General features: G+C 31.8%; 1 protein-coding gene across 1 annotated transcript in view; it reads right to left on the bottom strand.

Moving 5' to 3' along the window:
- Positions 1–26,430, bottom strand: part of LOC117160558 (uncharacterized) — an 87,317-nt gene that overhangs the window by 50,957 nt on the left and 9,930 nt on the right. The window contains exon 2 of the mRNA XM_033341383.2: positions 9,608–9,844. Within this exon, the coding sequence (XP_033197274.2) occupies positions 9,608–9,844 (237 nt within the window). The remainder of the gene's footprint in view (positions 1–9,607; positions 9,845–26,430) is intronic.

Genomic DNA, 26,430 nt, shown 5'->3' with positions numbered 1-26,430 from the left:
ATTTTTCTGCTATAAAGAAGTAGCAACTCCAAGCTTTTTAGATAAAAAAACCGGCGAGATTTGCGGACGCTTTAAATTAATTATTTAAAATTATTAATTATTCCTCTCGGTTATGAAGGAGTAGAATATGAACTTTTGTTAACTGTTGACACTGACCATCATCTTTGCATTAATTCTTCATTTCGTATAGTATGGTTCCACACGATGTGGAATTGTTTCGGAACCTAATTAGTTTATCCTTCGTAGATATAGATACTTGTAGATTTTAACAGATTCTTTCTTTTTATAATACTTATATCGGCAAAAAATGTTTTTAATTTTCTTATGTCGATTACTTAAATTTTTCTAGTTTTCCAACAGATATAATGATTACCCTAGAAGTTTCAAACGTGTTTTACATATGTCAAATATCTCGAAGCTAAGCGTACCAGTATCTCAGAAACTGTACAATCGGATCTAGTTGCCTTCTTTCAGTTTTATTATAAAAGGTTCAACGTATTTAAACAAAATTTGTTTACAATGAAAAATCAATTTTGCAATGTTAAAAATTATAAACGTATACCCATCTTATGAAGTTATCTTTCAGCCAGTAAGAAACGTAATGTGACTCGAATCTGTTTAGAATGGCATCGATGGAATGGCTGGTATTCTTTTCCTTTTCTCGCATTCAGTTAAAATTACGGTATAAGCGCGATTACGCATCCAGTTGGTGGTGAACGGTGCAGAAGTTTACCTTCGAAAAGTCAAGTTCACGCATAAGCGCGTAAGTGGCAACCCGCCTTTGCGGTTGGCAGAAAATTACGAGAAACTGCAGCTCAAACGCTAACTGACCAATTTCCCGCTGAGATTCTGAATTTGTTTGCTTGTTTATTTGCGATGAAAACGGGGCCGTGTCAAACTAATCATAACCAGCTATTTTCTCAACAAGTACTATACATTTCGTCAAAAAAAGGGGATTGCGTACGTGATTTGTCTGTAAGAAATAAGAATGGTAATAATAGTGGCTGTTTGATACTGTTACGAGTCATTCAAAAGTTATGTCATTGTAAAATTAACTAGTTTACTATGTAAAGGAGGTTTATATACAGGGTGGTTGGTAATTGATGGTACAAGCGGAGAGGGGGTAATTCTACGCGAAAAAAGAAGTCGAAAATATAAAATAAAATTTTTTTTTTAATTAGATCAACTTCAATTCTGTCAGAGACGTAGCAGCTACAACAAAAGTTTCCGGAGAGATAGATTTTTCATTTTATATTGCAAAAGCGAAATCTACAACAATTTATATTATCATGTATGAGGGCACGACAGATAAAAGAAAACACTGAAATAGATACTGTTATATACTTATACAACGTTAGTTATAATTCTTAAAAATATCATTTTTGGAGTGTAAATTAAAAAATCCAGTTGACCGCTAACTTTTGCACGTCGCTCCAAACAAGATATTATTTATTTTCGACATTTAATATATTTAGAGCTAATTAATTAAAATATCAATTCTACAGGGTGGTTGGTAACTGGTGGTACAAGATTTAAATTTTTCCATCGAGACGACGATCTACAGTGAGATCCGTTATACCGCACGCGTACCGAGCGAAAATTCAAAGTCGATTTTCTCGAAAACAAAGCCTCAGACGAAAAATTTTTATTCTATATTTTCGACTTCTTTTTTCGCGTAGAATCGCCTCCTTTCCGCTTGTACCTCCAGTTACCAACCACCCTGTACATCGTTGGTTACACATATGAAACCACATAATAAATCTACTTTTATTGATTCTCTACCTTTGATCTTGCTTGGTGGCTAAAAATGGCCAGTATTTTAGTGACATACTCGTACATACTTGGGAGGGGAATAACATAAATGTAAATTGTATAAATAATTAATATGTGCTTCTAAATAATTTCATAAAAACTCAAGAGTATGATTAGTACCGCGATAATAAATCGTTAAAAAATGTTGAAAAGTTGCAACAAAGGTACGCGTTTGACAAAACGAAACTGAATAGAAAGATAATTTTAAAATCATTTCCCTATAATAAAAATCCAAAAATTTAGCTTAGGATGTTTGTGAAATTCATATGTTATATCATTTAGCTTATAGGTAATGAATATCGATACAAATCGGATTATAAAGTAATTTAGAAAAGTATGCTCCTGTTAATGTCTATGTAACATATATATTAATACTATTATTATTATTATATTAATATTAATGTTTTATGTAAAGAAACTGTTAGCGAAGATAAAATTCCGTTTGTTCATTTTAAAAAGAATTTAGGTATAGTAAAATATTAAAATATTATAGGAATAAATCTAGTTATTAAATTGTTTCTAACATAGTACTTTATAAATTACATGTTTATATTATTTGTTTTTGATCTTCTTGATTATAAATAATTAGACAATTTTCTATAACCGATGCTTTATTATCAATTTAAAGCCGAAGCTTAACTTTCGGAATAAATGAAGTTGAAAAATCGAAAATCTTTATGCTCCAATTAGTATCTTTCTCCAGTTAAGACAGCGACTAAGCTTTAACTATCGGTTCATTGGCTGTTCAGGTCTGCTGATTGAAATTACCAAAGTGGTACGTTTTCCCTCAGTTGAAATACCATTTGATGAACTTAGAAAACTCGGTACTTAAATATCTAATTATGACACTGATACAATGATGGAAATTAGTGCTTACAATTACATTTTTATGTGTTTTTAAGAAACTTATAGATTAAAAAGATAAATAGGATGGCTGTAATATATAAAAATATGTAAAATATGCCACAAATTATTGTTTTTTAGTTGTGTTCACAAAAATATCAATTTACATAAATGTTCTCAGTTTTCTCTAATTGTAATTAAGCGTATTTCGTATCATTATGTTAATAGTATTCCAAATGTATTCGAAACTATCGACATTACACTATCAGAACTAAATTTTAACACCGAATTTTCTCCTCTTTCTTTTACATTCTTTAAATCTGTAGTTTATTTTAAATTTAAATTACTTGACATTAATTAAAAGTGTTCATATATGTATATGTAGGTATAAAACAAGCAATAGTGAAACACGTATATATGTAATTGGAAATGGAGGCCAGTCTGATCGTGTGAAAGCCTTGAAGCTTTCAGAATCGAGGCCTGTGCAATCAATATTCTTCGACATTTCCGGTTGTAGACTGCGTCCTTTCACGAACGACTTCCAACATTCCGCTGTTATCAATGTGTATTCTAATACAGATACTTATAATCATTAATATCGATATATGTATAAAAGTAAAAATCTGACAGCAAACGACGTTTACTTCAGGAAATTTGTATACATTCTCAAACTTACAGCGAAGTTAATTATAATACTAATCAATCAGTTGTTATAATATTAATTACGTTTGAAAATGATCTGCGCATAATCGAATATATTTTACAGAAACCAATGAAATAATCTATTACTTATTGTCAACAATGAAAAATGTACATTAAGATGTTTATAATAATCTTACAATCATTACTCACATTTAACTGCAAATTTTTCACTTCATTATGTTATAACAAACTTGATGTGTAATCTTAATCTATAGCGGAGTATAGTGAAATTTCTCGAAAGATGATATTACTTATCTAAGAATTTATAACAATAAATGACATCATGAGATACGTGGTGTCTCTTATAAACATATAATATATAATACACAGGGTGGTTGGTAACTGGTGGTACAAGCGGAAAGGGAGTGATTCTACGCGAAAAAAGGAGTCGAAAATATAGAATACAAATTTTTCGTTTGAGGCTTCGTTTTCGAGAAAATCGACTTTGAATTTTCGCTCGGTACGCGTGCACTTTATCGCATCTCGTTATAACGGATCTCACTGTAGATCGTTGTCTCACTGGAAAAATTAAAAAAAGAAAAAAAGAAATTTTTATTCCAGTTACCAACCACCCTGTATAATACATATAAGCAAATGAAGTCAAATTTCACAAGTTTAAAAAAAATTGCTCTAAAAGTCTGTATTCTTTCTGAAATTATCGCTACATATCTCTAAATGTGAATGCTATAATTAATTCTATAGTAGGATCTTATCCGAACCAATTATGGCACAACATTCTGCGGATAGTAATTTTATTTTCATATAATAGGAGGTCATTTTTGTTGAACCATTTTATAAATATTAATATCAAACAGAAAAAGAAAATTTAGAACATAAATTAATAATTTCTTTCAGTTGTTATTCTTTTTTTCAAATTATCGTTGGGAGCAACCACCTCTAAATTCATCGATCGTCTTAAGCGAAATTTCTAAATAGTTTGAAAGATATTAAGGCTGAAAATAGCAATCAGTTACTGTCTTATTATTTGTAAACTCTTTTGACGCACTTAACTATAGATTTTCCAGTTAATAACAAAAACCTGTTCCTTATCAAAGGTACTGACATAAAGATTCTTCTCGCTCGTAATCAATGCTTGAAACCATTAGCCAACACATTCTACTGCTGCTTCTAAGAAATACAATGCTTGCATTATGAACAATTCAAAAGATTGGCACGTTTTTCCAAGGCATAAATTGCGTGATAGAATTTAGCAACGGTAAACGGATTAATGGGGACCTGGATTCGCAATGGAACTACTTTCCAAGAGACACACTTTAGCTATGTGTATCGATGCTTCATCGATTATTTCCACTTTATAGACTTCTAATTTATTTATGCGGGTCTAATGATAATTTATAGCCGATTAATCCAATAGGTACGATGAAATGCTACTTATTTTTCTTTTCGTTTGGCTCGTTACATCTAACGATAATTAACTACCATTTACGTTTTAAATATTAGCCTGGTAATTGGAATGTACTGGTGTGCCTTTTCGACTGCAAAAATAAGCTGAATAAGGTGGAGGACAGTCCTTGTGATAGTTGAAGCGTATCGGAATCATGTACTTCTAATTTGTGCCATGACGACCCAGATCTGAATCTTTCACAGTGCTTCTTTGGTCTTCTCAATTAGATATATTGCCGTTATATATTTTATTTATTATTATACATATATTATATTTTACAATATTGTATTTATTGTATATTATAATCCTATTTATGCTATTATTCTATTCTGCTTTTTTAAGTTTCAAACAGTTGAAACTGATGCTTTGCTACTGTATAAATACAGGGTGGTTGGTAACTGGAGGTACAAGCGGAAAGGGGGTGGTTCTACGCGAAAAAAGAAGTCGAAAATATAGAATAAAAAATTTTTTTTTAATTTCTTCTTTTTTATATATATATATATTACATTTTGGACCCTTTTACTTTCTTTTTTAATTTGCGATATAAATTGCGATATAAACGTGTCTGTGCTCAATCAATGTAGAGTTTAATATCAAAAAGGTTATAAAAGGATAGACAGATGTAGAATATAACAAATATTCAAAAAATAGATATAGATTTATAGAATAATTAGAATAGAAAAATTTTTTTTTTTAATTTTTCCATCGAGACAACGATCTACCGCACGAGTACCGAGCTAAAATTCAAAGTCGATTTTCTCGAAAACAAAGCCTCAAACGAAACATTTTTATTCTATATCTTCGACTTCTTTTTTCGCGTAGAATCACCCCCTTTCCGCTTGTACCACCAATACACCTTAATAGGTTATTATCTCTTCATAAATTGAATAAATTATATGTTTTAATATAGCTATACGTTTAAATTAAATATATTAGATATATTAGATACGTCATTAAAATTAGTGATCAAATTAATTGCTATTGATAAAAATGAACTATCAGAAGAAAAAAAACGTGCTAATTCGTGTATATAATATCTATTTTAAATATTTAATATACTACTCGTAAGCCAAACAACGATTGTGTCACTCAATTGTGTAATCCTTTAGTTTGCTTCTTAGCAGTAGGTGTATATTCCAAAATATTATAATGTAGATATTTTCTAAAGATTTCAATACATTAAGTGACACAATATAATTGTATAATTATTATAATTATAATGTCGTATAACATTGAACATATATTTTCCCATCAGCTCAGGCTCATCAGTCTCTTTCTTTTTTAAATCTACCGAACATTTGTAGCAGAAAAGCACGCGATTAGATCTCTACATTTTTGCCGCATGATCCTCGTTATTTGTAATAATTTAGGTTAAAGAATTTAAGAAACAGAAGACTTACAGTTAAATTTGGTTTCTGACGCAACTCGTCATTTCATAATTTTTAATAGAATGCTTTTAATTAAATGTCTTTTAATTAATGCTAATCGTTTTTATTATAAAACAGATTGTTGCTACAATCAGACATCTACAAATATGATTTGCCATATGTGATTCTATTCAAGAATTATAAATAATAATTATTGATGAGACACATTTTCCACGAAAAAATCGTTTTATCCATTAATCATTGCAGTTGTTTCCATTATAAATAAATCGCATAAACTACCACGAAATTATTCTAATTAAAAGAAATTGTGGAAATCCTTTGCATACATCCTAAAGAAAATCATCACCTATTCAAATAATTTGCTCATTTATTTACATACCCAATCCTCTACGAGCGTTTCAGCTTCAAAGAAGCTATACATCTTGATATTTTCTATTACATTCTTTACACTCAATTTATGTCGTTCAGGAATGCGATTTTATTCTCCTAGATACTCGTATATCGAAACTTCGAATGTTTAGCACTCAAAGTCGTACATATTTAAGATACTTCGGCAATTCTTCGGCAATTCTTTAACCTGAAAGGTATTCACGAAAGAGTGGAACGTTGGAGGAGGAAGTAAATTCGAGCTGGACCGAGAAGGACGAAATGGTGAACCTATGTGAGCAATGCGCGCCAGGTTGAGAAGGCCGCGGGCGTTCTTAGAAGGTAACAGGTTCAGACTTAACGGTGTAATACCCCCACTATCTTTAGCATTTCTTCTACTGTCGTCGGTCTCCTCGGTCAAGGACACGCTGAATCAGGTTAGTCGCCTTCCGAAATTTTAGTTTTAAATTTCTTTTTTACATCTTTATACGAATATTTTAGATTGTATATTTTTATACAAGCTATTTTAATACAGAAATAACGTCGATTGCGTTGTTCCTTTGTTTCAATGCTTTAATTTAATTGGTTTTCAATATGTTTTAATTTTTATCTCAAACACGTCATCTTTGATTTGTTTACGCTGGCAATTAATTCACTTTTGTCTAATACTTTATCATTGATTAGATTTATCGATATTGTGGAAATTTAAACAAGTTTGTCAGCTTTCAGTGGAGAATAAATGATATAATGTATGCATAAATAAATAATGACAATTTTTCTATTAGATGTGTGTTAGTCTATTTCATGACATTTTCACACTAATGCATATTGAGTGTTATAAACAAACAATTCGCAAAAGAAAAAAGCGAAATGCATTTCATAATTAAGGTAAATTATCATGATTTGGAATATTTTAATTCTTTTATTCATAATATAAATGAATAAAATAAAAATATTTATTTATTTGTCATTTAAATAATTTAGAAATCACTTGATTTTTAATAATAGTAATTTAGAAATCGCAAATTAATTATTAGTAAAATGCAATGTTACATGAAAATGATACATCATTAAACGTCATTACATCATTTCATTCAAAGAATTTTGAGTTTGAGTTCGTAAAATATTATATTACAAACAGAATTTAATTTCTACACTATTAAAGACATCATAAATAGAGATGACAAATTTCCATTCATAATATTTGTGAATATTCAAGATTCACTTAAAAACAAAAGTCTTTGATTTAATATGGTCATTAAGTTTTAATACAATTTTATGTTTCATAAATAACGATTCGTAACGCGGTGAAATACTTCATACAGGCGTGACCGGAAGTACGCATTAATTTCCTCGAAACGTCAAACTTTCTCTTAAGCCCACATCCGCGAACGTATTTCCCGGTTACACACCTATCTCAACGACTCGTGCGAGAATTTTTCTATCAGCGCAATCTATTCACCGTGTTTTTTACATGCAATATTCTCTTCGCATTTTTATTTAAATCGTCGAACACTTTACGATTCCTACGTTTCAACGCAACGCTAACAAGGAACGAAACTGGGGGAACTAACATTCTTAAACGAAAAAAGAATCGAAGAAGCTACTTGTAAAAATGCCAGTTCAAAGAATATGTACGTAAGTTTTATAAAAATTAAGGTACTTTAATGGATAAATAATACAAATAATGCTTGCAATTTACTGCCTAACCCGTTATATTGAAATTTTACAAACATTCACGAAGAATCGACCACCTTGTAATCTATATATTTCTTAATATTGGAAGCGTTTTGATTTTTGAAAAAAAATGGGGGCCCGACCAAATCTGAGACTACTTCTTCCTAACTTCCTAATATATCCGGCAGGACAGCCAGCTACGCTCGTCAAGGCCCAGAATTGAAGACAGCGAGTCGCGAGTTCGAATCCTCGGCATGTGATGTTAAGGTTTTTATAAAAAAAAACGTAAAAACCAAAATTTCTCTTAAAATATACTACAGGCAAGCGGCCAAGCCCCTCCCTTGCATGTGTTGTGGGTGTACTTCCTGGCAGTGTACTCGATTAAAAAGGTGTGCTTGGTGTTGTTGAGCACACAGGGGGCCCGTCGATCAACTCCGCACTTAGTCTACTGTCCCGCCCGTGGAGGTTTTAGCCGGTAAGAATCCGGCACTACCTTCTGCCCGCTTGCACAAGGGTCGTAATAAGGTGTCTATGAAGATTTCCTCCACGTAAAAAAAAAAAAAAAAAAAAGAAACCACTAACGCCAATTTTTTTTTAATGGCCAGGAATTATTAGGACTGGCTGGAACAAGAGGACGCGGGAATGTTCCTAATCTATCTAATACCTAAATAAATATAATATGTTAAACAAAATAAACATTTATTTTAAAGAATTGCTAAGTAAATATTAATCATTTTTGTAATAATCTTATATGAAAATTTTTAATAGCTCATATTGAGATATAACTTATAATTAGAAGTCATAGATGATCAGAAATTACCTATGCCATTTATAGGCTATATTTTAAAAGTTAAATAATAAATAGTTTGGTTGAGTGAAATATAAATAATTTAATTATTCTTATTTTTGCATTCTCCTTCATAACAAATGAAATGTAAAACCTAAATTTGCTGGAATATTAGAAAGTTTACTGAATATGATTAACTTTATAAAAATAAAACAAATGGAATTTTGCAAATTTCTAATTATTCGATCTAATTTGGTATAAAATTGCGACATTATAAAAGGGAATTCAATAATTTACAAACTGTTACTCGTTAATTCTCCAATACTATTAGTTGACAAATTATCGTCTAAAATAACCGAAGAATTGAGTCTATCGCTTGTAGACCTTTTACATATAATTACTTCTGTAATTGTAAAATGTAAACACAAAACATAAGAACTTTCATTTCTATGCTGGACACGTATTGTTGTATAACTTTTTATACAACCCACATTTGATAAATTGTATGATATAATGGGAAATAGGTAGAACCTATTTTTCACTCGATCCTCATACAATTTTATGTCTCATAATGGCTACTGAAAAAATAACATTTTCTCGTAACTTTTAAAGAATATATGGACTTACCGCAAAACGGAACCCCTTCTGGTGTCCAAGAGCCATCAACCTGACACTGTCTCCGCGCAGGACCAAGGAGTTCAAACCCACGTTCGCAAGAATACGTAGCCACTGTGCCCTCGGGCAATATCGTGTCCTTTAGAAGGGCATCCTCTTCGTCTATAACGTCTTCGGCACCTGTTCCTGTGAACCGAACGCTACTATGTGCAGGAGCCCCAGGGTAACCGCATCCGGCACCGTTGCAGCCTGTAATCCAATACAAAGACACGATCATTATCAAGTAACTGACAGCGGTTATCAGACTTTAATGTGTTAAACACCAGTGTAAACGCGGATGACCTAATAATAATAACGAACAGTTTCGCGCCTGTCATCAATTCGATCACTTCGAGTTCGAGTTAATTCTGTTGCATCTTTTGCTCCATTTTTAACCAAATCGTTTTTTTTTTTTTTTTGTCATTAGGAAATTTTTCAAACTGGAGGCAAGTGTGAAAATCTAATTACCAATCTGCTCCATTTTTAACCATATCTTTTTTTTTTTTTGTCATTAGGAAATTTTTCAAACTGGAGGCAAGTGCGAAAATCTAATTACCAATCTGCAAGATTTTTCTCTTAAGATATTAAATCTTTTACTCGTCTGAAACTGAAACGAGATTGAGACAAAAGATTGGTGAACTGCAGTATGTATTAATTTGTTCATTTTTTAATGCTTTATTTTCAATCGTATTCTGTGTTTGACGCAATAAAAACTATCAATGGTATTTATATGTAAGACGTAGAATACAAATTAAAATTAAGTAATTCCTAGTTCAATTCGAATTCGAGTAAATTTCATTGAAAATAAAGATGTATTAAAAAGTTTTCTAACAATCGAGCGCTGAATATAATTATTTTATAGTAAAGTGGTAATAGCATGGATTCCATTCGAAATGAGAATAATCTTCGAATATTGCAAAATTAATATGATTTAAAGAGGATATCATATAGAGAATTTTGCTGCGTGTGAATTAAAAGAAATACGTCCTCTGATAATTAGTTGAAGTTTCTTCGACATACATTATAAAGTTTACAAATAAAACAACATATCGTTATAATATAATTCTTGATAATAATTACTTATTATAACATAGATTCTATCAGTATTCAAATCACGTAGTGGCCACTACTTTTTTTTAAATTCCTAACAATAAACAACGTGGAATAAATTCATACGTTTTATACAGTTACATGAGAATCTTAAGGAAAGACCTTTAGAGAACAATTTTTACATATATTTCAATATACAAGAACCATTCTCTTTAACTTCTGAAAGAAATTTATTCCTGAACTCTCTTAACCAATATTATTGACAAAATTTTACAGGTTATAAATTACCAGTGCTAATAAATTTTCCTTTATAACAATAACAAGTATAATAAGGAAACTAAATTTAGTGATAAAAGTACAATTCTACACAGGTAAATTTTATAAATGATAGGTAAGCTGATTACTCTATGGCACATAATATTTGAAATAAAATTATTGTATTTAAGATAAGATAAAATTAAAAATAAAATTGTACACAATTTTAAAAGCTATTTGTGCAACGGGAATTTATAACCCACATCTTACCACTTATTAATTCGTTACTACTATTAATTAGTAAATTAAATACTTGTTGCAATAAGCTACACTTGCTTTTCAAAAATACCAGAAACCATTCAAGAAAGCGACATTCTAACGTCAACAAAAGGTATCAAACTCTTCAAGGGGAATAAAGAATATTTTTTGAATCAATTTTTGTCAGATCCGAATACGTCCAATTAATGTAAGATTTTCCATCATCTTACCACTTATTAATTCGTTACTACTATTAATTAGTAAATCAAATACTTGTTGCAATAAGCTACACTTGCTTTTCAAAAATACCAGAAACTATTCAAGAAAGCGACATTCTAACGTCAACAAAAGGTATCAAACTCTTCAAGGGAAATAAAGAATATTTTTTGAATCAATTTTTGTCAGATCCGAATACGTCCAATTAATGAAAGATTTTCCACCATCGGACGAAGAATGGAGAAAGCTTTGTTTTGACGAAAATAAACAATCGGTCGTTTCAATCGATCGTCGATTCTAATTGCGTAAAGTGAACGGCAGAAAGACAAAAGGCAGGAAAAAAACGGAAAGGTAGAATCGCTGAGCTGAATGTCTATTTGCGTTCACGGAGGTGACGACGCTCTTGCCGGCCATTGAAATCATCGGCTTGAAAACTCCAACGCTCGATGAGGCAACGTCCCGCTTTGCAATGACTTTAATGCAGCTCGTGCGTGATGACGTGAGTTGCATGTCTCATCAGAGGCCAACGGCAACAGTACCGTCAGCCACACTTGTCCGTGGTGCCCACCACGTATTTACACTGATTACCAAGCGAGCAATAAAACGTTGCGTTATTTGTGTAATTAGTCACGAAAGATTGAAGTGCAATCATCATCCTCGTTTCTTTTATAATATATTTTTTTCTTTTTTCTTTTTGTAATCTAAGGTCAAATTCGTGGTACAGTTATCTGTAAACGGTAAATGATTGTTTATATTTTTATGTAGATAAATAAAAAAGTGGAATTTAAACGGAGGTTTGTTTCGCTCTAAATCAGTGTTTTCCAACTTTCTTTAAGTCACGATTCCATTTTATAATGATAAATCAACTTGTGATTCTCTCCGCCGCATATAGATCTAAAGAAACACATTTTATAATGTAAAGAAAATACATGAAATATAAATATTTCATAATATGATTATAATTAGTATATGTATATATTTTTTATATTAATTGAAATGCGTTTTGGAGGGCGCGTTGCACAAAGTAGCAACTTGCGTTCTGAATATTATATCAATTACTTTAACTCTGAATATTTTTTAATATTATCCACGCATTCTGTACATTTTTTCTCACTTTCCCAGCGATATACAATTATCCTCAATCTACTTATTAGTTACGATCAAAATAGTGATAATTTTTTTTCGATTAAAGTAAAATATAACGTGTAATATAAAATGCTGGTAGTCAGATCAACATTTTGTTTGCTTGCCTTGTATCTGTCGTAAATTTAATATTTGAATATTTGCATATGATTTATAAAAAAGATTTTTGAAATCCAATACACTTGGAAATTTTTATGAATCTATCTACAAATGATGAAACGATATTAATGATAAAATCATAACGCTTAGGAACTTAATATTATTGCGATTATTATATTTTCTAAATCTAAGGAGCTCATACCTAATTACATATAAATCAATCGTTATATAAAAGATTGAAAATTAACACTAGTTTATAAATTATATGATTACTTAATACACGCTTCTTCGCTTATAGAATCTCCTGAAAAATTAACTTATTTATAAATTAATACTTTCGGTCGAGACAAAGAGTAATGTTCTACCATTACACTTTCTGCCAAGTAAAGCCAACTTTTATGCGAAATCTTTTCAATATCCGCAATAATATCGTTTTACCGATTATATTTTGTTCTCTGAAACCTTCGAGAGAATGTCGTTCAGGTCAGCCAAGCTACGTGAATTCAAATTCCTTAAATTCAATTTACTTGATTTACATAGAAGTTACTTGACTCAAGGTAATTTGAATTTAAATCACCCAATTTTAACTGGACGTCTTAACGGAAATAGCGTTAAAGAAGATGCTGCGTGAAAATAGAAGAACAAACTAGAAATAATACCGTACTGCCAAATTGAAATAATCTCAACTTCATCTAAAATCTAACTGGACATTGCAGATAAATCACGGGTTCTCACTGGTAAAGTGGTTTCAAGTTCTTTCAGTTCCAGTTTCTTGAATTCAGATATGATATGATGAATTTCAATGAAATCGTAAATTACACCATGATTTTTTAGCTTATTTTAAGGACAGATTTGAATTTGTTTTATTATTAAAACATGTTATATTTCAGACAAATTAGGATTAGATTCGTAATGGTTCGATATAGAAGATAAATCACACTTTAGTTTGCGTCGCGAAACAAGTTTCTTTAACACGTTGACTGGCACGCGTGTTTTCAAGGAAATCTCCGTCAGGCCACGCGTACAACAGTACCAAGCGTTCTCTGCAAGGTGCTCCCATCGATATTTTAGTAATGCGAGTCGCTCAAGCGGTTATCTCAAGAATGATCTTTCGTTTCGTTTGTTCGCAACGTTAAAACCAGTAGCTGTCGTTGAATATAACGAAGGAAAGCGTGATATAGATTATTCCGACCAAATGGTTTCTTATGCCACCACAATTAGAAAAGGAATCAAATGGTACAGAAAACTTGGCATTCGATTCCTTCTGGAAATTTCTGTTATAAACGCTTTGACGGATTACAAAATTGCAACAAGGAAAAATATAAATATTAGAATATTTAGACAATTGTTAATTGCAAAATTATTAGGGTTGTCTGAAAATACAAAAATCCTTGTCTTCGACGGAGTCGGCATAATATCGCCGTTCGGAAAAACGATTCCGGAAGAAGCATTAGACGCGCATGCAAATTACGTTATGCAAATAAAAGACGTCAAATGGACCGAAGAAAGGCACAAAAGAATTTGAAGAAAACAACTTATTGTCCAAATTGTCCCGACCAACCTCGGCTATGTATAGAATGCTTTAAAGTTTTACATCTAAATAATTTTTTTGATAAACCATTTTCGTATTTTTATTTTACACAATTCAACTATTATTACAATTAATTATTAATTAACAATTTATTATTATGGAATATCTTTTCAAATACCTGCGACGATCCTTCGCAAGTAGTCAAATAAGCGACACCCGAATGTGGGTTACGTGGCCTGACCAGAAACTTTGCTGACATCCGAATACGGGTGGCGGTCAACATGTTAAGAGATAAAAGCAATAAATACGGGTTAATTGGATGCAGAACACTTGCATGATATATTGAATTATAGCGTAATTTAGTTCTTCCGGAGCAATATAGACGTTATTTCATACCTCTGCAGGAATATACCGTTTACATTATTCTTCAACAGATAGAGAAAAGATAATTGAACGTACGTGAACTGACGCGAAGAGGAATGAAATTGAATTGAAGATTTACTCTCTTAACTACGAAGTTATTCGTTCTCTTTGCCATGCCTTTTGAAATTATCATCGTAATCGGGTATTGCATACAGGATGGATGGATTACAGCGATCTTAATGTAATTCGTGTGAAGGATTTCTACGTTTCATCTATTTCTATTTTGTATTGTTCTATTACTTGTTTTCTGTTATTATTTCTATTAACCCTCAACTGGCACCGTTAGATTACGACAGTTCGTCTTAAGATCACACCTTGCCATTATTTACATAACATATTTGAGAAATGGTTATTCAATATAATAAATAAGATTTGATACGATATTGTGTAATGATATATCATATCGTTTACACGTTAATGTGCGATATTATTATGCGACAATAATTATGTGTCACTTTATTGAAATAATGATATAATTTTCTTCTGAATTATTTCATAATCTGTCTACCAAATACGGTCATTTTTTATTTGAAGAAATATTTAGCCAAATAATTCCTGATTCTTTTACATCAACTGCATTAAAAGCGCATATTTTTCACAGCCATATACACATGGTTCACACATTTCTAACTCAGAGATAATCGTAATGAAAACAAATACAGTTACGTTATAAAAAACGATGTAGTTTATAAATTACTTAAATCATACTTCAAATACGATATTTAAAACCCTAAATCTTTTGTCATTCCATCTAAAGAGATTAACTAGTATAAAAGATTATATACAGATGCTTTACTTGATCACGAGGTAAGATAAAGTTACTTTTCGTAAATTATCTTGAAAATAAAAATTAAGTTAAAGCGATCCGTTATTTTAAATTTAAAATTATTATTTTTATTCCAAATAAAACTCATTCGTATCAATATTAATTATATTATATATTATATAATATTATATAATATTAAAATAACTCTTAGAGCTTATTCACGTTCCTATATCATCGATTCACTTGATTCTCCAATTAAAGACAGTATAAGTACTACAATCGTGAATGAATTGATTCCAAGTCAGCAGATTGTATTGTGAGCATCAAGAGCCGTTAAATCAATAATCTTTGGCAACTACCGGCTGCTCGTGGGCGTAGATAAACAGAAGAAAACACCACGATTACCACGAACCCGTAACGGAAACGATAATGCAAGCAGCTCACATCCTGCGGCTTTCGCGCAATCACCTAGGAAGTCATCGGCTATGCCGACGTACAACGTACGTGCACGCGTGTAAATCCAATGGACAAAGGGGGAACTGCATGAAAATGGAGAGGCCTCGCAAAATTTCACCTCGTCTGCTTGCGTAACGCGACAATTTTTCTTCTTCAACATCGTCGATTCTTTTCCTTTTTTCTTTTTTTGTCATCCGCCCGCTGTTGTCATTCTGGCCATTGGACCGAGAGGTTCGAGTTGCTTTCTAACACGATTCGCATTCCGCACGCGCGGATCCATTGTTCGCTTTTACACGAAAACCAAATGATTTCTAGCTGTTCTCTCCTTCAGCCTGTTGCAATCTTTTTTGTAAGCATCGAGAATTTATTGTCGGAGAATTTATAGTCGAACGTTTTTCGACTAAGAGCCGAACTTAATTTCATTTATTTTACACGATGCTTGGAATGTCGGAACAGAAGCGTTATATTTTCAAGAAAGCGGAGTCGAAGATTAAAAGTAGAACAAGCATTTGATTTTGTAGTTTGAACGTTTCAATGACTTCTTTGAGAGTAGTGACATATCGTAATGAATACTTCTATGAAACGTATCGAAAATTATGAAAATTATTTTAAATAAAAATATTCCAATTTGGCAGAGTTATATTCTTCCAAAACAAACAGCTTAAGAATACGACAACTTTCAACGTGACCTAATATTAGCTCATTGGATTTTCTTGTATGGGAAACTTATATTAACTGAAAGACAAAAGAAAGGTATAAAACTGGTATATGTAAGTCGTACCTTCCCTCGAAGAGAGTAGATTAGGAGATTCGAAAGTGGTTTGCAGTAGAAGTCTGGTATTTAGGTTTATTGCAGGATGTCGATTATCGAAGGTACAAAAGAAGAATGAGATGGGCCTGAGATCTATAGATAACGGCTTCTGACATGTCTCAATAACTAGGTGTTAACTGTAAATATATTAACTTGTAGGATTATTTAAGAGACAATAGAAAATGGCACGTGCGCGACTACAATGCCATACAACTCTGAGAAAAGATAACGGAAGTATTGTGACATAAATTTTTTAGGATATGTATGAGTATCGATGCGTGTACATTTGTTAAAAATATCAAAGTTAGCTCTTACTGTGAAAACCGATTCATCAACGTTACACTTTTCAATAAGATAACAGTTGTTGAGAAATCTGGAAATATTTATATAATGTCTGCAAACGTTTTTAATGACAAAAACCAAATTGCTTTGGAATCACGAAAACTGCTTGAAACAATGGATCGCAAAAAAATACGAACATTTTTCGACAAACTTTATGAGGCTATCCAATAAATAGCTAAATGTACCGCAAAAGAGGCAATGCATGAAATATTTAATAAAATTCTAACTTCTATAAAAATATATTACCTTCTGATCTTTTTGAAATATTACTACGAACTTCTTGAACAACCCAATAGCATGAAGTGAAACACACACATTAGATGTAGTGTCATGTTCGAATTATCCCGAACGCGAAAGACCTACATTTACAAAATAGAGGTTAGGAATATCTGTTAGACTTTATTCTCCCAAAAAGTAGCAGATAATTCTAATTGATTACCATGGCTGTCGAAGCGACATTCTTCAAAGGATAACTGACTAAACGGTTCCGAATGTAGACACAGAAATGATGACTACGTAACGGTTCAGGCCACGCGATTTACATATTTATCAGTTACTTTGTCTGTTCTTCCTGTCCCATACTGAACGACCGGAGTATCAAAACGTTTAAGCGTACGATACCTACCATCATTTTACCGTATGTATTTCCCGCCGGCCAAACATTTGTCTCGAATGGGCAAACAAAGAAGACAAAAGTGAAACCGTAACTGGAAATGAAGGATGGAGCGTTGATGCAATCGCTATTTGCTAATATGACTAATATTATAGTCATATAAGCAGTGATGTCAACCTATACAAAATAACTTTTTCAACTTGTAGACAAATATATTCCTATATATGTACATGTTGTTATTTCTATACTCAGAGGTACGATCACAATAGCTATTATTTTCACACCGTTCTGAGCCAAAAAAACCTTTATTGCACGCGCTTACGAAAACTAGGGATAAAAACAAAAAGGCATCTTAAGCCTATCGATTAAATCTATCGATTGCAACTAGTTTCTTATAACTAACGCGTCTGCATATGGATGGCGAGCACGAACTCACGTTGTCATTTTCAACAGTACATATGTGTGATTCACAAAAATATTCGAACGCTGGGCGTAGAGCATTTTTATGCACGTGTCATGTATGTTATATGAAAGTTTAGGAAATTTCAGTAGGATTGTAATGGGACACAATTAGCGTTATTACAGTGATAAAATTTGAAACCAACCTCAAAATGTATATAGAAATTATTACAAACATATATCGAGTAAAGAATTAATACACAGCAATTAAATCGTATTATATCGAGGGTTATTATCCTTGTCAAATATACAGTTATACGAAATATCTTGTATCTTGTACGTACGATGTGCATTTTCTTTTTTGTTTCAAATTGTCCCATCAATCAAGTTTCTTGTATATAATCAACATACAATCGATATCCTTTAAATTCTCGATAATTCACTAAATACTCAATGTAAATTGCCAGTACAAATGCTATATTGTACGTATTGTTTCTAATATAATTAACATCAAAAATGTAGAACCGATAAAATTAATTAATGATTTTCTTATAAATTATATATATAAATGTCTTTTCAATTATCTTTCGTATTTTTCTCTAGTTTTAATATTACTTCAATATCGAAGATCATTGCAAAATTATATTGTTTGATAAAATAAACGTATTGGAAATTTGATTCTAATTTTTTTCCCCATTTATGTTGACGCATTATTTTTAGTGCGCTCAAGAGTGAACAAGCGACCTCCTTCCACAAAGGTTTGCGTATGCTTGCCGAAGATTATCGAGCACCTTGTTTTCTAAAAAAGTTTCTTCGTAGTTGAACTGACGGTTCGTTGCATCCGCTTAATGTAGGTTGCTACCTCGTATCATCGTAATTGTTAAACCGCAAACCGGGGCAGAACTTACGCTGAACCTCAAGATATAACGCCACACGATATTTCTTGCTTGTCTTTTACTCTACCAATATTTGTCTTATAATTATACCGTGATTTAGCTTCTATGTATGTACAGAAGCGAAAACGGAAGTCATTCGATCCTGACGTGGGTAAAATATTAATTGAGCATACGATTAATGTCATCGAACACGATATAATTTTCATAATAATTGCTTAAACTAAATAAATAATATTTCTATTTCTATACATATAATAGTTTTATATTATTAATGCGATTTATTCTATTGTCCTATTTAGTATCTTTCTATTTACCAAAAAATATTGAAACATTTGAAGCTCCCAGGGTTTCTTACCTTTTAAATAAATTTTTAAAGCTTATTCTACAACATTGTTGTATAATTCTTACATTTAATACCACACACTCAATATACGTACACATTACTATGCATATATATATATATATGTCGGAGCGCACATTAGAATTAGGGTTAGGGGCGTGAAACGAATCTTCGTTTGGGTTACACGTTGTCGTTATGCAATGGAGAAGACATTGACTAGTGCAAATACGATTATTATAGAACCGGACAAGTAACCGCGGTAGTTAGGTGCTCGAGAAACTAATGACAATGATCCTAGGTTCAATAACGAATCCGCGGTCGACGGGATGATAGATGAACGTGCTCACAAAATCTAAGTCGGACGCGTAATGTTCACTGGTCGTAAAGGGTTACTCCTTTCATCGATGAGATCGCGAGCGAGAATGCCTTTCCTGTCCCGATGATGCCACAGAGGAAAACTATAATGGGGTGTGTCTAAGGACACGAGATCATCGGATTCGTCGAGAAAAGCCTTCGTTCAGAAAGTAAGGGAAATTGGCGTTGCTGCTAATTGGTCAATCTCCATATCGGTGGTTAGAAAAGGATGTTAGCCGCCCTCGAGGGAAAGTTGCTAGTGGGAGACCGCGCTCGTTGAAAAATATGTCTCCCCTATCTTCCCGTAGTTGGGACAAAGACTGTTTGTCTGTTTGAAGGACTTTAGTTAACTAAACCTTAAGATTTATAACGGGCTCTCGGGCTAGCCGAACATGTCCTGCGGAGACGCATCGACATCTGGCAATCATCTTACTCGAAGAATAGGGTCTGCACGTGGCGAGCCACGGGACAGAAACCGTTGGAATGTTTATTGTCTCGTGTCGCCCCGAATATTTCTTTTAAGGAGAGCTATAGAATTACTCCATACCTTGTTAGGCAAAACGTTCATCCCGTGACCGCGGCTACGTTCGGCGACTGACTGTCGCCTCGAGCCCAAGCTCATTATCACGACTCTCGAACAATTACAATCGGGTTGAATAACTACAATTGTTCAATTACAGCTATAGTAGACTCTAGGTTACAATGTTGCGGGATTATCCAAAATTCCAAAGGCTCCGCTGTTCTTTCATCTCCGACATATATATATATGCATTGAAGTAATGATTAAAATTAAAAATATCTGATTGCACTGAAAGAATCAAATGTTCTTTTAATATCATAAATTCATAGAAATATATACTCGTATGTAGAAAGCAATAAAATATATGTTGAAAATGACAACGTGAGTTCGTGCTCGCCATCTGTATGCAGAGGCGTTAGTTATAAGAAATAGTAACTTGAAGATAGTCCTAGTTACAATCGATAGATTTAATCGATGGGCTTAAGATGCCTTTTTGTTTTTATCTCTAGTTCAATCAATAAAAGTTTTTTGGCTCAGAACGGTGTGATAGATTTATTCATTCAATAAAATAATAACTATTCTGATCTTACCTCTGAGGATACAAATAATAACAATGCAACTCGAATTTTTAATAAGTGGTAGGTACATTTCCATATTTATAAAAATAAGAGTCAGTATAATAGTTTAGTATTCATTTTTATAAGTGAAATATTTACCATTACGTGTAATACTTATAAAAATAAACAAATTACTCACATGAATAATTTTATCATTATTTAAAGTATTTAATCAATTACGTGGCTAAGAAACATAGTGTTCTAAAGGAACTTTGATGCATACGATGTACAAGATTTCTTTCATCTCGCACTTGAATCTTCTTTTCCATTCAAAATGAACTGAGCAGTATATCGAAACTCAGATTATAAAAGAACAAAAGCATAAAGGAATGAAGAAACAAAAAGCAATTGGTAATAATATGTTTATCAGCCATTTTTATGGAGTACAATCATACTAGAAAGTTACATTTCCTCCTTTGTTCCTGTACATAGCATTTTAGCAATGTAACAGAGTAATGTTAAAATGATATAGAATCATCTGATATATCACAATCAGTCACAAATATATATATATACATCATGCATAACTTCATGCAGTGAACTTCATGCATAATAAGTACAATATTTGAGATACGGCTTTTAATAAGAGGAATTGTATAAAAACGGAAATCATTTCGCGAAAGCAATTTTAATTAAGGACCAAAGATGGTAAAGGTAACTTGGTAAGAATCTCAATTATAGTCATCCGCACAGGTTGCAATGGCGCGGCGCGGCGTGCTGCTCGATGAAAGTTGGCACAATTATGCGTGAAGGATATTTCTTGCCGTGCTTACAAAGATTCACGGTAAGATCAGTATAAAATACGTACATCGATGAACTCATAATGCGTTTCTGTTTCTTGTTACAACACTGTTTAATGATAGATGTTGCTCTTGTACTTACAATTTAATTAGATTTTGATAATAATCAATTAGAAATCAGGCCACCTTAAACTTACTCAGTCTTGTTCCTTATATATGTACATGATTGCAACATTATTATTAGATCATTCTCGAAGTTCTTAATACTTTGAAGTTACCAATTTTTTAAGAATATAACTATGTTAAAATTAAACATTTTTATCTCAAGTAATTTGTATTATGTTTAGTACGTTTTTTTCTTTTTTTTTTGTCAATATATTAAGACTTATACAGACAGGGATGAAAATAACAATTCTTTTGTATATGTATTAGGTTGTCCGAAAAGTTTCGTTCGTTTTATGAGGAAATAATAGACGCACAACATTTTTTGCTCTATATTATTTTGTCGAATTACGTACGATACATTTTGTTTTGTCGAGATAAACACCGTGACATTTCACAGACTTGGTTTCACGTTTGAATGAAGATGCACTGTTGTAAAAAACACTTTTGCGAAAGAAATACACTTTCCGGACAACCTAATATATGCAAAATTCATATATTTATAATAATTTATGATGTATAGGAATTTTTGCTTAAATAGAGGACGCGATGAAAATTACAGCAACCAACGATTTTAATCATTTGCTGTGGTTATTCTTGAATACGATCGTTTAAAACAACGTTCTTATTTATTTTTTTTATTTTATTATTGCTTAGTCCGTGCCTTTCGGCTTTGGACGAACTTTCGGTTTTACATCTCTTATGTTTATTTCTCTTCTTATACGTCTGCCTCCCCTCTTTTTCTCTCTATTCTATTGCACTCCCTTAATTATTTTATCTCTAAAAACTAAAACTAAAAACTACAAATTAACAACTAATGACTAAAAATTATTGCAACTTTGGGTTTTTGCCCCTTTGCTGTGCTTCCTTCCTGTCGTTTGCCCTTCTCTTCTCTATTATTGCTTTCAGTTCTGCTAAACCTTCTCCAGTCTCGTTTAGCGTTTTTCCTATGTCCTTTGGTCCTCCCGTTATTTCACATTCTTCTATTACATGCCTCAGGTCTTCTTCTTTCCTTCTGCATAGTCTGCATCTTTTTTCCCCCTCTTCTTTCCAATATTCCCTCGCTTTGGTCTCGTTTCCACATCTGAATCTTGCCAGCATTCTTCTGTCCTTCCACTTCATCCTCCCTTCCAAGTACTTTGGTAATATTTCTTTGGGTATGTTTCTGTAGTATATATTATACTTGGATTTCCTTATCCTTTTCCCCCTCTCTTCTGCTTCTCTCTTTCTTCTTTCTTCTATAGTTTGGTGAGCTGTCATCCTTTCTTGCTTCTATCCCTCCATTTCTCACCTCTTCTAGTCCCTTCTTTCTCTTTCTTGCTCTTTTCCCTTCTTGGCCATTTCTCCAGTTTCTCTCTCTTTCCTTTATACACTCCAATATAAATTCTTATACTACATATATCTGAGTTACTTTATATATATCTTTTATACATATTTGACTTTTTAATTTGAGTCATAACAATTGCGGCCCCTCTATACATATAACAGATTACAACGCTCTTTGTTTTTTGGATGAAACAAACTTTGCCGCAAATACAAGGATGTGTTATAATTGCAACTCAATTTTTAAATAGGATTAATTACAGTTTCAATACTATGAGAGAATAATATTGTAAATAAAATATTCATCTACTTAAGGAAGTTATCTCTTTTGAAATTTTAACATGCTCCAAACTTTTGAATACATATTCAATCATATTTATGTATCTAGTTATATTATTATTGTCTTCCCTATTTATTACTACACATTATACTCCTGAAAATGTTTAACTCTCACATGTCATAATAATAAATTTGAAACAATTCGAAATTATTTAAAACAATTTCTCAAATTCAATTTCTCTAATTACATTATTACAAAAATGTTGCAAAAATAACATACGTAATTATAGTAATAATTTTTGTACAAAATTTCTTTTTGATCAATTTTTAATTTCCTCACGGGTTTTATTGTATCGTAGCCACGATGAAACTTATTTGTTGTTCACAAAATTATTGCTTGCACAAAGTCTACTTATATTTCGCATACGCGCGGAATATATGTAGGTCAGTAGAGTGGACACAGCGAGTTACAATTGCATGGAAAGGGTAAAAGTTATTCCGGTGCGAATATCAGGTCACCGCTATTTCAACCGTTATCTTTTAGTAGTGATTATCATAGCAATTTTATCGATTATCCAGTCTCTCTATCGAGGCAAGTGCATTCCATTGTCAGATATTTAATCTTCCTTTTGCCATTAATTAAAGAATATTCACACAACCTATAAATCTTATCAGTTTTCAATTTGTCTATTCTGAAACAGCGAGATAGGAAAGAAGTTTGCATGACTGCTTAAAAAGATTAAAGCGCAAGAAAAATAGAATTTTCAAATTTTTCATTTAACTCTGAAATATGCATAAATAATACAGTACTAATCGTAATTAATATACGAGACACTTCAAAATGCGATAAAAATAAATATCGATCAAATTGTTTTAATAAATGGAAATTATTTTATTTTAAAATAATTTATTGTAAAATATTTAAAAATTAAGTAACTTAATTGTGTCTCACTTATGATCTAACGGTATTATCAGAATTGAGAATCAGTAAAGTTTCAACAAATATCTAACTCATATTAAAATTATCTGTAACTGAAAATCTAGGAAACTAAATCTGAATAATTTCTTAGATCTAATATCCGTACTATGTAAAAACATTTTAGTATTAGGTTAATCATCGCCTAATGTATAGTTTATAATTAAAATTGTATGTTGAGAATGAGATAGGAATATCTTTAATTATATGCATTTTGACATCAATAAAAATTAACCTTAATTTTAAGAGAAGCATATCCTTACTTATCACAAAAAACAGGAAACTGAAATCTACCACTTTGACGGTCGTTCCAGTGTTAATAAAACATCTCTGAACTCACACATTTTACTTATTGCTATTCACAAACTGGTTAAACTAGTTAAACTAAATCACTTCATTCTAACATTCACCTAATTCTATGAATTCATAAACCTACTAAACTATACTAAATTATATTAAATAGAACTAAAATAAAGTTCTACATAAAATTAGATATTCTTGAAAGATGTCTATTTGTTCAAGTTGTAAGAATATTAGTATTATATTAATGTACTACATAGTCACACTATTCATAAACTGACTAATTAAACCAAATCCAAGAGAAAACACGTTTGCACCAAATTATTCTAGAAAGATTTCCATATGTCAGAAACATAAGGAATAACATAATGAAGACGAGGAAAAGAACATGATTTACGTATAAATCATTTACAGTAAAAAAAAACAATTTCAGAATAAACAAGACATTTTCTATTTGTTTCTTTTTAATCCTCATTTCACATTTCTAAACATTCCAAAAACATCGATTGCCATTTTTAGTAACATATAAGATATCTATGACTTTTTACAAAGTTTTATGAATTTATCAACTGTTTCTACGTCTTCTAACTTTCTTCAATTTATTCTTTTTTTTTTTACTTTTTTGGATTTAATATATTAGTTCCCTTTTGAAATATCGAGTAGCATTATGATTAAAAAGATCTACAAAAACGATCTTTTATTCTCTGTGATTTTCTTTTATTCATATTTCACACGAGAATGAAAATGAGAATTCTCATAAAAATATTATGTGACGTCTAGACGGCGGATTTTTATGCATTTGAAATGCAACATTTAAAGATGCAAATATACACAGAATCTACACATATCTAAAATGCAAAACTGTATAACATATCCAAAGTAGAATATTCGTTATAATATTTAGTATATGAAACGTATATCTGCTTAAATTTTCATTGATATCTACGGTCTAGTGGTACGGTTTTCATAGAAAGAGAAACACGCGGAGGAACGTCAGCCAATCGTGGACGTTCTAACTGGATATCCGTAACGCAACACGTGGTTTTGACGATTCGCCCACGTCCAAAGAAAAGTGGATAATCAGGGCAAAAGTAGGTGAGAAGAGGAAGGTCGAACTCCACCTTCTTCTTCTTTCTTGCTCAGAGTTTCCCGTTACTTCACGGAATCGTGGGAAATTAGGAACCAAGCCAGACTAATTAAACACGTCGACCTTTTGTTTTCAAGGCAGAAACTGACGCATGTTACATCGTGTGTACGCGCGATGCACATACTTATGTGTAACACGCACGTGTCAGTCGCTTTCGATCATTTCACGGGCCCTACCAGTTTTCCGATCCGTTCCTGATTTCTACATCGCTGGTCAGTAGGTCGATACCAAAATGTGAATGTTCGCTTTGCAAAATTTTTGCCTGCCGATCGTAAACCACATCCTCATTATCGATTAACATTTATGATGATAAATATTGCAATATAATTATTGGGCTGCCACTATTTATATAAATGCATATTTTTTTTATGTGGAAAATGGATTATAAAGTAAAAATTTGTTCTATTTAGAAGATTCTGAACATATTTATTTTACATATAGAGGACCTATATAATTGAAATGTAAGAATGTTGTAATAAATACTACTACTACGACTGTAAAGGATTTATATAGAGTGGTTGGTAACTGGTGGTACATGCGGAAAGGGGGTGATTCTACGCGAAAAAAGAAGTCGAAAATATAAAATAAAATTTCTTTTTTAATTAGATCAACTTCAATTCTGTCAGAGACGTAGCAGCTACAACAAAAGTTTCCGGAGAGATAGATTTTTCATTTTATATTGCAAAAGCGAAATCTACAACAATTTATATTATCATGTATGAGGGCACGACAGATAAAAGAAAACACTGAAATAGATACTGTTATATACTTATACAACGT

The sequence above is a fragment of the Bombus vancouverensis genome, chromosome 1 (genome assembly GCF_051014615.1).
Source record: "Bombus vancouverensis nearcticus chromosome 1, iyBomVanc1_principal, whole genome shotgun sequence".
NCBI classification, from domain to species: Eukaryota; Metazoa; Arthropoda; class Insecta; order Hymenoptera; family Apidae; genus Bombus; species Bombus vancouverensis.
The sequence above is the reverse complement of the archived record's forward strand: the minus strand, read 5'-3'. Positions and strand labels throughout refer to the sequence as shown.